This window comes from Otolemur garnettii, unplaced genomic scaffold, assembly GCF_000181295.1.
Source record: "Otolemur garnettii isolate 467f Iridium unplaced genomic scaffold, OtoGar3 scaffold00013, whole genome shotgun sequence".
Classification (NCBI taxonomy): Eukaryota; Metazoa; Chordata; class Mammalia; order Primates; family Galagidae; genus Otolemur; species Otolemur garnettii.
The window spans coordinates 29,537,311-29,554,210 of NW_003852408.1; the positions used below are offsets into that span (position 1 = coordinate 29,537,311).

General features: G+C 38.0%; 1 protein-coding gene and 1 pseudogene across 1 annotated transcript in view; both read left to right on the forward strand.

Annotated features, from left to right (window-relative positions):
* The window catches only part of C2CD6 (C2 calcium dependent domain containing 6), a 222,050-nt gene that overhangs the window by 119,753 nt on the left and 85,397 nt on the right, over window positions 1-16,900 (forward strand). Inside the window, 2 exon segments of the mRNA XM_023510397.1 lie at window positions 1,399-1,442; window positions 2,241-2,534. Coding sequence (XP_023366165.1) covers window positions 1,399-1,442; window positions 2,241-2,534 — 338 coding nt within the window.
* LOC105886518 lies at window positions 13,142-14,295 on the forward strand (annotated as a pseudogene).

Genomic DNA, 16,900 nt, shown 5'->3' on the forward strand with positions numbered 1-16,900 from the left:
GAAAACCACAGTATCTATGAAGTGCAATAAGGCTAAATGCAATAAAACAAGGAATAATATTCCATTGTATAGTTACAATGGAAAACCACAGTATCTATGAAGTGCAATAAGGCTAAATGCAATAAAACAACAATAAAACATTGTAACTATACAATGGAATATTATTCCACATTAAAAAAAAAAAGAAAGAAAATCCTGCCACCCTGGGTGGACCTTAAGGACCTTGAGCTAGGTGAAATAAGCTAGTCACTAAAAGACAAACACAGCATGATGCCACCCATAGGAGGTATGTGAAATAATCAAACACACAGAAACAGACTAACGCCTGAGGCTAGGAGAGGGGAAAATGGGTAATTACTTTTCAAGAAGTATAAAGTTTCACTTATACAAGATGAGGAAGTTTGAGAGATCTGCTATACAACATTGTACCTATAGTTAACATTACTGTATTTTACACTTAAAATTCTATCAAGAGGCTAGATCTCTCTACACTTTAACTAAGTGTTCTCACTGCAATTAAAGAAAGAAAAAGCAAAAACATTTTGACTCTTTGACAACTTAGATTATTGTTAGCATTTAATAAAGTATTTATTTTAATTTCAGGTTAATATGAGGGTACAGACACTAGGCTACATGTTTGCATTTGCTAGGTAGAGCCCCTCTTATCATTTCCTCCAGCAGGCAAGAGATGTGCCATATACCCTTACATTGAGCCCATTAAGTGGGAGCACACCAATATCCGTTCCACCGCCCCCCCTCACCCCCAGCAATGAAGTATTTTTGTATTTAATAAAAAAGAAAAGGAAAGGAAAAGAGCTGATGAAAGCCATGCAGCTAATTGTAATTTAGTGAATTGTTAGTAGAATTATGCATTTATTTATCTCTCAAATTTTTATTTTCTTTTTGTCTCTTTTAGGTTTCCCTTTTCTACTTGCTAAATATATATTCCTTATATTTCCAGAAAAAGTTTACAAGTGTTTTAGTCAGCCTTGCTTGAATGGTTCTATTTTCTCTGGTTTCATACATCTTTTTTCTAGCTTCTTTTCCAATCCAAACCCTAACACTTACCATATGGGATTAGTTTTATTTCCTCTCTACTTTTATAAAATATAGTCTATACCTGTTTTGTGTCTTATAAAAGTGGATCTGAAATCTTATCACTTTATGCATGTTTTCATTTCATTTTCCACTTTTGTTCATTGCCACTTTCCTATCTTTCCAGTTACTCATCAGCCTGGTTTTACTAAATAGAATTTGTGTTAGGATAGCTGCTTTAAGTTGCTCTTTGTTTTTGGTGAGAAAAACTGTAATTGTATTTTATTAATGTTCATACATGTATATAAATAATGCATTTATAATCTTATATAAAATAAAATATTTCTATTAATTTTTTAACAGAGCCTCCTCTTATAAAGGTAGAAGCTGAACCTACTCCACCTCAGGTATGTGAAGTTGGGAGAGAACTTCTAATAGTCATTAATTTATAAAGGGATGAAATATTTGTAAATGGGTAACTATTTATAGATGAGTGAAGAAAATAACCCAAGAAGTTTTCAGTTGTTTTATGGTTATTTCTATTACAGCAATATGTGTATAGTTACACTCTTGAAAGAGAGGCTTCAGCATAAAAGAGCAATATTTAAAAATATATTTGGAGATAGGGGACAAAAGGCATTGGGGAAGAGGAGAGGGGAAACAAGTGAAAAAAGGTGTGAGGTTCTGCATAAGACTTTGGAAGTGAATGTCATATACCTAACTGCATGTTTTACTCTTTCTCACCAAAATCTTTTGTCATATTTTCTCTGGCTTCATATATCTTTAGTTTCTTTTTAGTTTCTTTTTCAAAGCCTATCACTCACCATCTAGGATTTGTTTTATTTTTTCTCAGCTTTTACAAAGTCTATACCTGTTTTGTGTCTTACATTTGTGGATCTAGAATCTTATCATTTTGTGCATGCTTTCATTTCATTTGCTGATTTGCAAAATCTGGGCATATAACAACCACTTCTTTATAAGCCGTGCTATATCTTTTCTATAGAAAGGATTCTACAGTCCATGATTTTAGGCAAGAAGAGAATCTCTCATATATTTTATTAAGGAATATAATAATTTATAAATATTAATGTAATCTGTTAAGATAAAGGAAAAGTGTACAATTGACTTTAAGTTATTTTTTATTAAGTTTAAATATTTTCCAATCATGATTAATTGGTAGCTTATGTTATTGTTATATTTTCTAGTTATTGGATAATGATGATAGGAAAAGCCTGACCATACCATCTTTGAAACTATCAAACCAAGAAAATTCAGCTGATATTGCTACTAAAAGTGAGGAATCAACGCCTTCACCCGCAGATTCTCTACTGTCCCTTAGTTCTAGCCTGGAAATCATAGAAAATAACGATATACCACCTTTCTTTCAACACCCATCAGAGGTCATGGAGAGAAAAGAGAAAAATTTATTATATCTACCGGAAGTAAAACTGAAAGACAACTATCTAAGCGTTTCTAAAACAGAATCATCTCCACCTGAGGTAAAGTTGAGAAGTTTCTGTATAAATCCAGAGAGAATAAGGAGGATAAACTTAAATTCATCTCCAACAGAAAGTAGGTGGCAAAGCCGCTATCAAAGCTTAGCTGAAAGGAAGAGCACAATCTTAGTTTTCCCAGATTCAAAATTAAAAGGTAGCTCTCAAAAGCAAGATCCCAAAGAAGACCTTGAAGTACAAGTGTCTGCCCTCACGTTAGAAGTATAAGACTAGGAAAATCAGATAATCTACTTTTTAAAAAAATACGAATAAATTGAAAATGCATTCAAATGTCTCCAAGTGGAAGTGTGTCTTAAGTATATTAAATATTTCTATCCTATTTATACTAATTAAGTAATGAGGATAAAAAACGTTTGAAGAAAAAGCAAAGTGACTTGAGATGTCAGTGATACAAATTAATTTTATAGATTAGTGTAAAACTCAGCTGAAAGTGTAACAACAACAAAACATAAATTCAAAGGTAATTTAAAAGCTTGGGAGGTTATTTCAATGGAAATTTTTAATCAAACTTATAGGAAATACCATATATTCTTCTTAAATAATTTTATAGTTTAAAATGTAAATTTAAAGGTATACCAGAATAAAGACTTTCTCAAAATGTCAGTTATTTTACTTAATTCTTTATATCTTGTTTGAATCACCATTATAGATAGCTTATAAAGCAGTATTAAAAAATGTACAGGCCAGAAGGTAAAGAATTTGAGTTCTTAAAAGGCTTTGCTCCTAAATACTTTGATTAGCTTTGGCATCTAAATCTCTAGAATTATTTTCTTAACTTTTGAGTGTTAGATCAGACTTGGTCATTTCTAAATTCCCTTCCACATTTCAAAAGATATAATTTTAGCTTGGAATTGTCAATTACCTAAGTCAGTAGTGTATTAATTGGAACTTAAAAAGAATAACATTCTTATTTTTACTGAATATGAAAGTAATACATGGTCATAGAAAATTTAGAAAATGGAGAGAAGCATAAAAAAGAAAATAAAAGTAATTATTACATGTAATATAATTTCATCACCACATTTAACATTTTTATTTTCTTTCAGTCTTTGTTATACATATGTACCTTTTATGTGTTTTTAAAATTTAGAACTACATATACATAATTTCATATTATGCCTTATTGCCTTAACATCTTTATAAGCTTGCTACATGAATTTTCTTACAAATTTGTAAGATACAGAACACCCTCGAATATGAATGTTCTATAATTTTTAAAGTCATTTTCATATTGACTTTATGGACAATAAGTGTGAAATTAACATTTTCTTACCTATTTATTTGGATCAGTTATTATCTCCCAAGATCTTTAAAGGAATGTCATATTGACAAATTGCTCTTTAGAAGTATTATAATGCTTTATGTTTTCACCAACAGTATTGAGTACTGTTGGTCTTTTAAATGATGATTAGAACTTTCTCATGCTCAGCGCCTGTAACTCAGCGGCTAGGGTGCTGGGCACGTACACTGGAACTGGCGAGTTCAATCCTGGCCCTGGCCAGCCAAACAAAAATAACAACTACAACAGCAACAACAAAAATAGCCAGGCGTTGTGGTAGGCTCCTGTAGTCCCAGCTACTTGGGAGGCTAAAGCAAGAGAATCACTTAATCCCAAGAGTTTGAGGTTGCTGTGAGCTGTGATGCCATAGCTCTCTACCGAGGGCAACATAGTAAGACTCTGTCTCAAAATTAAAAAACTTTCTCAAGTTCATTAGTCAGTTTCATTTTCTCTGCTATGAGCAGACAGATCATATTCTTTGTCTATTTTTTTCTTTTGAAGACTTGGAGTTTTGTTTAGGTTTTATAATGAGCTCTTTTCAGGATATTCACCACTGTGTAGGCATGTTGTTTTCAGTTTACCTTTTCATTTCCTTACTAAATCACTTGGAAATCTGTTTCATTTTAATTAAAAACCTCAAAAATATTTCATTTTAATTGATAAATGATTAATTTATTGCTGCATAATGAACTACTCCAAAATAGTGGCTTAAAAACCACCACTTTATTTTCTTTCAAGGTTCTTTGGGGTTGACTATATTTAGCTGGGCAGTTCTTCTGTTCCATTTGATGTTTGACGGATTTATACAAGAGCTTGATTGGGCTGGAATACTCAAAATGGCTCACTTATATGTCTGACACCTGGTTGAGAACAGCTGTTAAGTCTAGGCTTGGAGAGGATGCAAGAACATCTGGTTTGATGACCCTTTCCCTCTCTCATCCGTTATGTCTGTCTCTCCCCACTCCCTTGTGTGTGTAAAATATGTCTTTCTATGTAATCTTGGAAATTATCCCTATTCCTCTCCAAGTGACCTCTTTGTATGGTCTCTCTGTGTGGTCTTCCTAACAGATCAGCTGAAGTTTTTATGGGGCAACTCGGGGCTTCCACATACAAAAACAGGCTTCAGATCCTCTTACACATAAGATTTAGGATTGCAAATGGGTCACTTCTGCTGCATCAGTTAGCTACTCAGTCCGAATTAGTATGGAAGGAGACTGCAGAATGGTGTGAATCTTTGGAGGTGTTGTTCACTGAGGCCCATGTTTAGAAATTAACTATCTGTAGTCCCAAGTAATTCATGTTCCTTCCACATGTAAAAGATAACTTTCCTCTCAGGATCCTCAGTCTCATGCTCTTACTGCATCAGGTTCAGACTTGAAGCATAGAATTTCATTGTCTAAATCAGGTCTATGTAGGTGAGGCTCTGTGACTATCTTTCCTCTATCTTAAAACCTATGAATTGAAGAGACCAGGTATCTGATCCCTACATATAGTAGTGAGTCAGGAGTGGGAAAACTGAAATAGACCCATTTTAAAGGTGGAGGGATGGAAAACATGAGGCATATACCAGTCAGTGGACCATAGTAATTCTGAAGTTCTTGGCTTTACCCGCAGGTCTTCGCTTTGCTCTCTGATTAATCCTTTTTTCCATAAGAAAGAGCTTATGTTTCTAGCTGAGTAGCTTCACAGTCTATCTATATCTTGTCTATAGAAAATTGAGGGTTCAAATATGTCTTTTCATTTTAAACTATTCCTGTTTCTTTTAGTCCAAGATACTATGATTCTGTCGAAGATTTTGTGGGCTCTTGTGTATCAAATTAAGATCTTAATTGCTCAAATGTTACACTCCTAAATATCTTCAAGTCAGACCCTATTTCCTTGGGCTGATAATTTTAGAAGTTTTCCTTTCTAATAGGAAGTGCCTAGATGCCACCTATGATTCCTAGACTATTTTTTGTCTAGCTGAGAGGGTCTGTGAGGTACCACTTTAAATCTTTTAGAGGTCTTAGAAACAGATCTCACAGCCACACCTTTGTCATTTTAAACCTAAAACCAGATTTTAATGAACTCACCCTTTTCAAGGTCCCCAATGACTTCCATATTACCAAATGATCATCAATTCTTAGATCTTATCTTCTTGACTGCTTAGCAGCATTGGACACAAATAATTGTATCTTTTCTTTGAAACTGATTTTTTTCCCCTGTCCTTTTGTAATACCACATTCTCCTGATTTTCTTCCTTCCCCACTGCTGGTTTTTTTCTGGGAAAGTCTCCTCTTTCAAGTTTTAATTAAAAGTGTCCCAGGCCTGTCCTTGTATTCTTATCTTTGCCTAACCTTTCTAGATGACTCGTTCAGCCCTGTAGCTTTAAATAACCATTTATAAATGAATGAACAAGGGTGCGTGATGGTAAGACAGGACAGATGTTTAGCTCAGCTCTCCCGGAACAACGGGTGGGAGTGAGTGGGCTAGATCTTTCCAGGTGTGGAATATAATTTAGACAGGCAGTTTGGGGTGTGCAGCGAAGCGGTGGATTGCAGGACTTGAAATGTAATCCGGAGCTGCCGAGTCTGCAAGAAAAATTTCTGTGCCACCAGCAGGTAGTAGGGGCAATCAGCCCCTGCTCCACGGAGGACTACAATTCCCAGTTCTGGGGAAACTAGGTGTTGTTTGGAAAGATTGATGAAGTGTGGACTCCGGAGCGGAATTTGGCAGCCAGAAAGGGGTGCCGTTTGGAGTGGCACCCCCAGGGTTAGGAGCCAGATAGATAATCAGGGGGGAAGGATCCTGCTTAGGAAGCAGACACTTATTGACATTTCCAAAATGGCAACTGCCACAGGCACCTTTTCCCACGGGCCAGGTGTGGCAATTTGAGTCTTATCTGCAGGCAGCCATCCTGCACCCAAATCTGGTCCAGGATACCCTACACTTGGCAGGAACAGTTGCAGGGAGAGTTTGTGAAATCTGCCTGTGAAGATATTTTGAGATCAGTGAAATTGACAGTACAGCAGGGTCTGGAAGGTGGAGCATGATGGTGGATGGGATAGACATTTAGCTCAGCTCTCCCAGAACAAAAGATGAGAGGGAGTGGGCTAGATTGTGTCAGGGAATATTAGTGTAGACAGGCAGCTCGGGGTGTGCAGTGAAGTGGCAGACTCAAAGAGTAATCCAGAGCTGCGGAGACTGCCAGAAAAATCTCTGAGCCGCTGCTGAAGTGGTGGGAGATGGTAGCAGCTGTGGTAACGAGCCTCTCCCCTACGGAAGATTACAATTCCCAGTTCATGGGGAAACTAGGTGTTGTGTGGAAAAATTGGTGAAGTATGGACTCCTGAGCAGAATTTGGTGGTCAGATGGGGTCCCATCTGGAGCAGCACAGCCTGGGCTAGGCTACAGGTCAGGAAGCAGACATATTTTTAAATTTCAGAAATGAGACTGCCACAGGAACCTTTTCGCATGGGCCAGGTGCAGCAATTTGAATCTCACCTGCAGATAGACATCCTGCACACAAAGCAGGTCCAGGATACCCTGCACTTCATGGGAACTGCAGGGTGAATCTGTGAAACTAGCCTGTGAAGATTCTTGGAGGTTTAAGTGCCAAAGGGGTAGCCAAGCAATCAGCAAAAAAAGCAGGGTAAACCATGAATCAGGTATAAGCCTGGGAACCACTTATGGTGCCACCTGGTGTCCAGAAAGTATATTGCAGCATAAATATATTTCTACTAAAGTTGATCCCTATAGCATAAGTATAGTCATATGTTTTTATATATAAGAATAATATTTTTGTTGGTGGTGCCTTTTTTCTTTTTTCTTTGTTCATTCCTTTGCTCTTTTGCTTTTTATCCTATTCTTGTATGAGTTATTGTTAATTCTTTTAAATTATTATTAATACTATTTTTTTCCTCTTCCTTTTCTTCCCTTCTTATGGTTACTGACAATGCTTACATCAGGCTACTAGAGTTTTTTTTCTTTCCTCTTTTTTATTTTTATTTTTTGTATATTTGTTCATTTGTTTCTGATTGTGCATCTGTGTGCTTGTGTGTTTGGTAGCTTTTTTGTGTTTTGTGTCTTGCTAAATCCTCAGGTTGGCTATTTTCCCTAACTCTAATTTTTACATTCAATAAGAACAAGGGGGAATTGGGGATGATGGCTAACTAGAGCCAGCTTTCAACAAAAGCTCCAGTCCAGAGGGAGAGATAACAGCCAGAAAGAACCCAATTAAGCTGAAGGGTGGGAGCCAAGCTGAGAGAAGAGATAGATAATTGCACATCTTCTCTTCCGAGACGAGCTGGGACTCCAAGGAAACAAATTTCAGGTACAGAACTCATCCCAAAGAAGGTGTGTGTCTGTCCCCTCCACCAAGAGAGTTGTTTGCTTGCTTGGGATCTACTAGTGAGCAGAGAACTGAGGTTCTCTTCTCTCACTCCACTGGAGCAACTTGCTGGAAGCTGGGACTCCTTCTCCAGAGAGTCCCTGCTATGAACCTATCAATTCCCTTGACTGGAATGAAGTTTGAACAAATATTTTCCCTGAAACCTTGAATTTCCAGTCTACCCTTCCCCCCTTGCCCTGTGGTCTAGAAGTCCAACCCCTGCAGAGACCAGAATATCTGCACTTCTTGGCTAGGACTGGGCATTGCATAGATGGAGGCATCACAGCTACACTGTATCTGTGAATCTGGTAACAGTACAGAAAGACATAGAGGGGAAGGTGTCTGGCCTGGCTCTGAGAAAGTGTATCTCAGCAGCAAGCAGAGACTTGGGAACTGCTGAGGTGTGTAAACCCAAGTGGAGACACCTCCCACCCAACATCAACATTAATAGAGTGATCCTGCTGGGTTCTAATTTTGGAAAGTCACCTCCCCAACTCTGTGGTCAGCCAGAGGGAATCAGACCTCACCCTATACCAAAGGATACCAAAGCTGTAGAACAGTGGCAGCAAAGGTGTAGTGGCTGAGGGAGAAATACATTTGCTGTCTGGATAGCCTCAGGTTTAGATTGAGCTCAGGTGGAACATTCTCCAGTTGCTATTGAGTACCTGAGGCAGGCAGGCTTTAGTTCCCCCTGCTGGCTGGTGACAGAGGGTGGTAGCTGAGAGGAGGAGGCATTGACTTTACTTTGACTCTGGCAGGCTCAAAGCCCTGGCACATTTGCTTATTGGACAGAACTGGGCCAGAGAGACTGGATTAACAGAGACTAGTGGGGGGTTACCAGAGTCCAGTGGTGAAGGGAGAGCAAGGTGGGGAAAAGAGGCATTAGCCCACTTGGTCCAGACCTTCTACTGGACGGGCCTTTCTGACTCCTTGGAGCACCAGAGCAAGCCACACTTGCGCTACCAGTAGACTCCTGCTATCTAGTTGCTGGAGACCTTTTTAATTCTCTAGCTAGAGAGTGGGTGCTGATTGGGACAATTGTTTTGGAACTCTTGGACAATTCAACTGAGGACCCTCCAAGGTAGTACCCTGGTTTTGTTGTAGTGGGAAGGTTTGACTTTCCTCTTTCAGGTGTTGCCTGTGGGGGGGTGGGGGGCAGCAGGATGTCTTAGTTGCTTGTATTTCTCCAAAGCTGAGACTTCAACCCAGAGTCACTGATTCACTAGGATTGGACAGAGATCAGCTGAATATAAGACAGAGCCACTTAGCCCCACCACACCAAGCAGGTCTCCAGAGTCTCAGGCTGTAGTACTGTACGGGTCCTTTGCAAAGCTATAGAGGAAAAGCTTCAGTCCCAGCTCTTTCATGAACAGCTGGTCAACCACAACCCCAGAAGCCTCCAATCCAATTTCACCTTACCTGCTCATCTGAACCAAACAGTGAAAAAAAAATCATGGGGTGGAATCAATGGAAAAACTCTGGCAACATGTATAAACAGAACAGATCAACTCACCCAAGGAATGACAAACCAGCCACATCAGAGGATCCCATTCATAAATAGATGGCTGAGATGTCAGAAACTGAATTCAGAATTTGGATGGTAAATAACATTAGCAGAATGGAAGTAAAGTTGGAATTGGAAATTCTAGGAATAATACAAAAGTTGTCTCAAGAATTCAATGAATTCAAAGACAAAATTACCAAAGATTTTGACACATTGAGAAAAGAAGTTGCAGCCTTCCAAGATATGAGAAATATAGTAGAATCCCTCAGTAACAGAATGGAGCGGGTAGAAGAAGGATTTCTGACATTAAAGGCAAATCTTTGAACACTCTCAAATGCTCAAAGAGGAAGAGAAGTGGAGAGCAAAAATGGATCATTCTCTCAGAGAGCTCTGGGATAATTAGAAGAAAACTAATATTTGCCTTATATGAATTCCTGAAGGTGACGAGGTTGCTTTGAAAGGCACAGATGGTCTACTTCATGAGATAATGAAAGAGAACTTCCCAGTCATGCCAAGAGATTCTGAAATTCAGATAGCAGACAGTTGCAGTGCCTCAGCATGACTCAACCCAATGACATCTCCTAGGCACATTATAATTAAATTTGCCAAAGTTAATATGAAGGAGAAAATACTGCAAGCAGTCAGACATAAGAAAACCATAACCTACAAGGGGAAGAATATTAGAATTACTGCAGATCTCTCTGCTGAAACATTTCAAGCTAGAAGAGGATGGTCATCTACCTTCAACCACCTAAAACAAAAAAATTTTCAACCCAGGATCCTGTATCCAGCTAAATTGAGTTTCATTTATGATGGAGAAATTAAATACTTTAATGATATTCACATGCTGAAGAAATTTGCAATAACTAAACCAGCTCTCCAGGATATTCTCAGACTCATCCTCCACAATGACTACCATAACGCTTTACCACCAAAGTAAACTCACTCAGAAAATTTTGATCAAATCCCAACTTCCACAGTGGCAAGAGGATTAAAAATGTCCACTGGAATTTCAAAAAATTCGACACCCAAAATAATGCCAGGCTTATCTCTACTCTCAATTAACGTGCATGGCTTGAATTGCCCTATAAAGAGGCACAGGTTGGCTGACTGATACAAAAACTCAGGCCAGATATCTGCTGCATACAAGAATCTCATCTTACCTTAAAAGAGAAATATAGACTCAGAGTGAAGGGATGGTCATCTATAATTCAGGCAAATGGCAATCAGAAAAAAGCAGGTATTGCAGTTTTATTTGCAGATACAATAGGGTTTAAACCAACAAAAGTAAGGAAATATAAGGATGGTCACTTCATATTTGTTAAGGGAAACACTCAACATGATGAGATTTCAATTATTAATATTTATGCACACAAACAGAATGCTCCTCAATTTATAAGAGAGACTCTAACTGAAGTGAGCAACTTGATTTCCTTCAGCACTATAATAGCCAGAGATTTTAACACCCCTTTGGCTGTGTTGGATAGATCCTCCAACAAGAAACTAAGCAAAGAAATTTTAGGCTTAAAATTAACCATACAACAATTGGATTTAACAGACATCTACAGAACATTTCATCCTAACAAAACTGAATACACATTCTTCTCATCAGTGCATGGAACATCCTCCAAAATTGATCACATCTTGGGTCACAAAGCTAACCTCAGCAAATTTTAAAAAATAGAAATTATTCCTTGTATCTTCTTGGACCATCTTGGAATAAAAGTTGAACTCAGTAACAACAAGAATCTGCAAACTCACACAAAGACATGAAAACTAAATAATCTTATGCTAAATGATAGCCTGGTCATAGATGAGATTAAGAAAGATATTACCGAATTTTTGGAGCAAAACAATAATGAAGACATGAACTACCAGAACCTCTGGGATATTGCAAAGGCAGTCCTAACAGGGAAATTTATAGCATTGCAAGCCTTCCTCAAGAGAACAGAAAGAGAGAAAATCAACAACCTCAGGGGACAGCTCAAACAACTGGAAAAGGAAGAACGTTCCAACCCCAAACTCAGCAGAAGAAAAGAAATAACCAAAATTAGAGCAGAATTAAATGAAATTGAAAATAAAAGAATTATACAACAGATCAATCAAAAGTTGATTTTTTGAAAAGGTCAACAAAATAGACCTTTGGCTAACCTAACCAGGAATAAAAGAGTAAAATCTCCAATTTCATTAATCAGAAATGATAGAGATGTGATAACCACAGACTTTGTAGAAATTCAAAAAATACTTAATGAATATTACAAAAACTAATCTCAGAAATATGAAAATTTGCAGGAAATTGACTAATACATAGAATCACGCCATCTTCCTAGACTTACCGGGAAGAAGTAGAAATGTTGAACAGGCCTATATCAAGTTCTGAAATAGCATCAACTATACAAAATATTCCCAAAAAGAAAAGCCTGGGACCAGATGGCTTGACATCAGAATTTTACCAAACCTTTAAAGAGGAACTAGTACCCACATTACTTAACCTTTTCCAAAACATAGAAAAAGAAGGAATACTCCCAACACATTCAATGAAGCAAACATCACCCTGATCCCCAAACTAGGAAAAGACTCAACAAGAAAAGAAAATTATAGACCACTATCTCTAATGAATATTGATGCAAAAATATTCAAGAAGATCCTAGAAAACAGAATCCAGCAACACATCAAACAAATTATACACCACGACCAAGTGGGTTTTTTCCCAGACTCTCAAGGCCAGTTCAACATACACAAATCTATAAATATAATACATCACATAAACAAGTTAAAAAACAAAGACCATATGATTCTCTCAATTGATGCAGAAAAAGCTTTTGATAATATCTAGCATCCTTTTATGATCAGAACACTTAAGAAAATAGGTATAGAAGGGACATTCTTAAACTGGTAGAGGCCATCTACAGCAAACCTACAGTCAATATTATGTTGAATGGAGTAAAATTGAAAACATTTCCACTCAGATCAGGAACCAGGCAAGGTTGCTCACTGTCTCCACTGCTATTTAACATTGTAATGGAAGTCTTAGCCATTGCTATTAGGCAAGAGAAGGCCATCAAGGGTATTCATATAGGGTCAGAGGAGATCAAACTTTCACTTTTTGCAGATGATATGATCATATACCTGGAAAACCCCAGGGACTCAACCACAAAACTCTTAGAAGTGATCAAGGAATATAGCAGCATCTCAGGCTACAAAATCAATACTCACAAATCAGTAGCATTCATATATACCAACAAGAGTCAAGCTGAAAAAACAGTCATGGACTCTATTCTTTTTACAATAGTGCCAAAGAAAATGAAATATCTGGGAGTGTACCTAACAAAGGACGTGAAAGATCTCTATAAAGAGAACTATGAAACTCTGAGAAAAGAAATAGCCCAAAATGTTGGGCTGAGAGCTGAGAAGACTCCGGGACTTGGATCTGAGGCATCATGGACAGATTAAAAGAAAACTACATTTCATGGCCCGTTAAGGCCATGGTTCCACTTGATAGTCCAAAATGCATTCAGAATCCGTTACCTACAAGTAGTGGTCAGGCTCAGCGGGTCCTGTGCCCTTCAAATTCCTCCCAGCGCATTCTTTCTTAAGCACAAAAGCTTATCTCCAGCCACAAACCAGTTCAGAATCATCCGCAGAAGCAATTATAGGCAACCAGTGTACCTCATCCTGTCTCTAAGCCACTGAATGATACCCAGAAGAGCAAGCAGCCCCAGCCAGCAGCACCTGGAAATAATCGTGAGGAAGAAGTGATATCAAAACAGAAAAATGGAGAATAAAAAAAAAGGCAAGGGGCCTTGGAAGATTTTGAAATTGGTCGCCCACTGGGTAAAGGAAAATTTGGTAATGTTCATTTGGCAAGAGAAAAACAAAGCAAGTTTATCCTGGCTCTGAAAGTGCTGTTTAAAGCTCAGCTGGAAAAAGCAGGAGTGGAAATCCGGTCCCATCTTCGGCATCCTAATATTCCCAGACTGTATGGTTATTTCCATGATGCCACCAGAGTTTACTTAATTCTAGAATATGTGCCACTTGGAACAGTCTATAGAGAGCTGCAGAAACTTGCAAAGTTTGATGAGCAGAGAACTGCTACTTATATAACAGAACTGGCAAATGTCCTGTCTTACTGCCATTCAAAGAGAGTTATTCATAGAGATATTAAGCCAGAGAACCTGCTGCTAGGATCATCTGGAGAGTTTAAGATTGCAGATTTTGGCTGGTTGGTTCATGCTCCATCCTCCAGGAGAACTACTCTCTGTGGTACCCTGGACTACCTACCCCCTGAGATGATTGAAGGTCGGATGCATGATGAGAAGATAGACCTCTGGAGCCTGGGAGTTCTTGCTATGAATTTTTAGCTGGGAAACCTCATTTTGAGGCAAACACATACCAACAGATCTACAAAAGAATATCACGGATTGAATTCACATTTCCTGAGTTTGTAACAGAAGGAGCCAGAGACCTTATTTCAAGACTGTTGAAGCATAATCCAAGCCAGAGGCTGACTCTCAGAGAAGTACTTGAACACTCCTGGATCAAAGCAAATTCATCAAAACTATCAAATAGCCAAAACAAACAATCAAATAGCTAATAGTTTTAGGAATCATGTAGGGGGAGAAATCCTTGAGCCAGGGCTGCTGTACAATGTCAGGAACATGCTACTGAAATCTATTTTTACTATTGATGGCCTCCTTCAATCTACAGCACTACAGGAAATGTTTCTTACTGAGCAGGCAGGGCCTCTGCCTCTCTATTCAGAAAACTCCATGTTAGTAAATGTGACACTGAAATGAATGTAGCCATGAGAATAATGCTACTTTACTATTCATGGCCTTGGAGGCAAGGTTCAACTGCAGCCAGCCCTGCAGCCTACACCAGCCCTGATGTCCTTGTAGAAGATTACACTACTTCTGGTTGTGGGGAAGTGACCATTTGTCTTGACTTGATCAGTTAAGGAGCTGTGCAATAATCTTCTAAGTACCTGGAGTGAGTGTGTAATTTATTGGGTGTCCAAGCTCAGTAAAGCTGTTGGAATTAATGTGATTCTTTTAAATGTTAAAGGTTTTATATAGATTTATGTCTTCTCCCAAGGCATTCCCTTCGGAGTGGTCTCAGTGTGTTAGGCCTGGTTGGGTTTCAAGTCCTCCTTAACCACTTGTCTCCCATGAGATATTGTAAAATAGGAACATGTGCTACCTCCACTGCAGGACTTGGCTTGGGATGCGCAAGTCCCATGTGTCTATGAGCTGTTAAGGGGTTATTTTTATTATATTGGAGTTTATGGCATGTGTGTAAACTGTATATGCAAATAAATAAATATATATCAAAAAAAAAAGAAAAGAAAATGTCAACAAATGGAAAAACATACCATGCTCATGGCTGGGAAGAATCAACATTGTTAAAATGTCCATACCACCCAAAGCAATCTACAGATTTAAAAATCTGGAAAAACTAGTACTTCATTTTATATGGAAACAGAAAAAACCTCAAATAGCCAAGATATTACTCAGGAATAAAAACAAATCATGTGGAATCACAGAATCATGCTACCAGACTTCAGACTTTACTATAAATCTATAGTGATCAAAACAGCATGGTACTGGCACAAAAATAGAGAGGTAGATGTATGGAACAGAATTGAGAACCAAGAGAGGAATCCAGAGACTTATCATCATTTGATCTTCAATAAGCCTATCAAAAACTTAAATTGGGGAAAAGACTCCCTATTTAACAAATGGTTCTGGGTGAATTGGCTGGCAACTTGTAGAAGACTGAAACTGGACCCACACCTTTTACCTCTAACAAAAATTGACTCTCACTGGATAAAAGACTTAAATCTAAGACATGAAACCATAAAGATTCTTAGAAAGAGTGTAAGAGAAACACTTGAAGAGATTGGCCTGGGAGAAAACTTCATGAGGAGGACCCCCAGGGCAATTAGCTATACCAAAAATACATTACTGGGATCTGATCAAACTAAAAAGCTTCTGCATTGCCAAGAACACAGTAAGTAAAGCAAGTAGACTGCCCTCAGAATGAGAGAGGATATTTGCAGGTTACATTTCTGACAAAGGTCTGATAACCAGAATCCACAGAGAACTCAAACTTATTAATAGGAAAAGAACAAGTGATCCCATTTCACTATGGGCAAGAGACCTGAACAGAAGCTTCTCCAAAGAGAAGCACATGGTCTACAGACACATGAAAAAATGCTCATCATCTTTAATCATCAGAGAAATGCAAATCAAAACCACTTTGAGATACTATCTAACTCCAGTTAGAGTAGCCCACATAACAAAATCCCAAAACTACAGATGTTGACGTGGATGTGGAGAAAAGGGAACACTTCTCCACTGCTGGTGGGAATGCAAACTAATATGTTCCTTTTGGAAAGAAGTTTGGAGAACACTCAGGGATCTAAAAATTGACTTGCCATCAAATCCTGTAACTCCTCTACTAGGAGTATATCCAAAAGACCAAGAATCACTTTGCAAAAAAGATATTTGCACCAGATTATTCATTCCAGCTCAATTCACAATAGCTAAGTCATGGAAGAAGCCCAAGTGCCCATCGATTCATGAATGGATTAATAAATTGTGGCATATGTATACCATGGAGTACTATGCAGCCTTAAAAAATGGAGCCTTTACCTCTTCTATGTCTACATGGAAGGACCAGGAACATATTCTCCTGAGTAAAGTATCTCAAGAATGGAGGGGAAAGTATCCAATGTACTCAGTAGTTCTATGAAACCTACTTATATTTACTCACACTTTCTTATGAAAGATAGAACACAACTATAGCCCAGGGTGAAGGAGAGAAATGGAGTGGGAAGGGTGGCGAGGGGGGAGGTTTGATAAAGGGAGGGTAAAAGGCAGGACCACCTCTATGAAGCATATTGCAAGGGTACAAGTCAAATCCATCAAGTGTAGAACATAAATGTCTTAACATAATAATCAGGTAAATGAGATGAAAGCTATGTTGATAGGTTTGATGTTACCACGTCAGGTTGTATAAAAAAACAACACATTGTACCCCACATATGCATAAATGTATTCATGATCTATGTGCATATGACTTAATAAAAATATATATATAAATAAATGGTTCTAAAATCTCTGAGTTCTTCCTTGAACTCTAGGATTATACTATATGTAAAAACTTGTTCTATTTAGATATCTTTTTTTTTTTTTTTT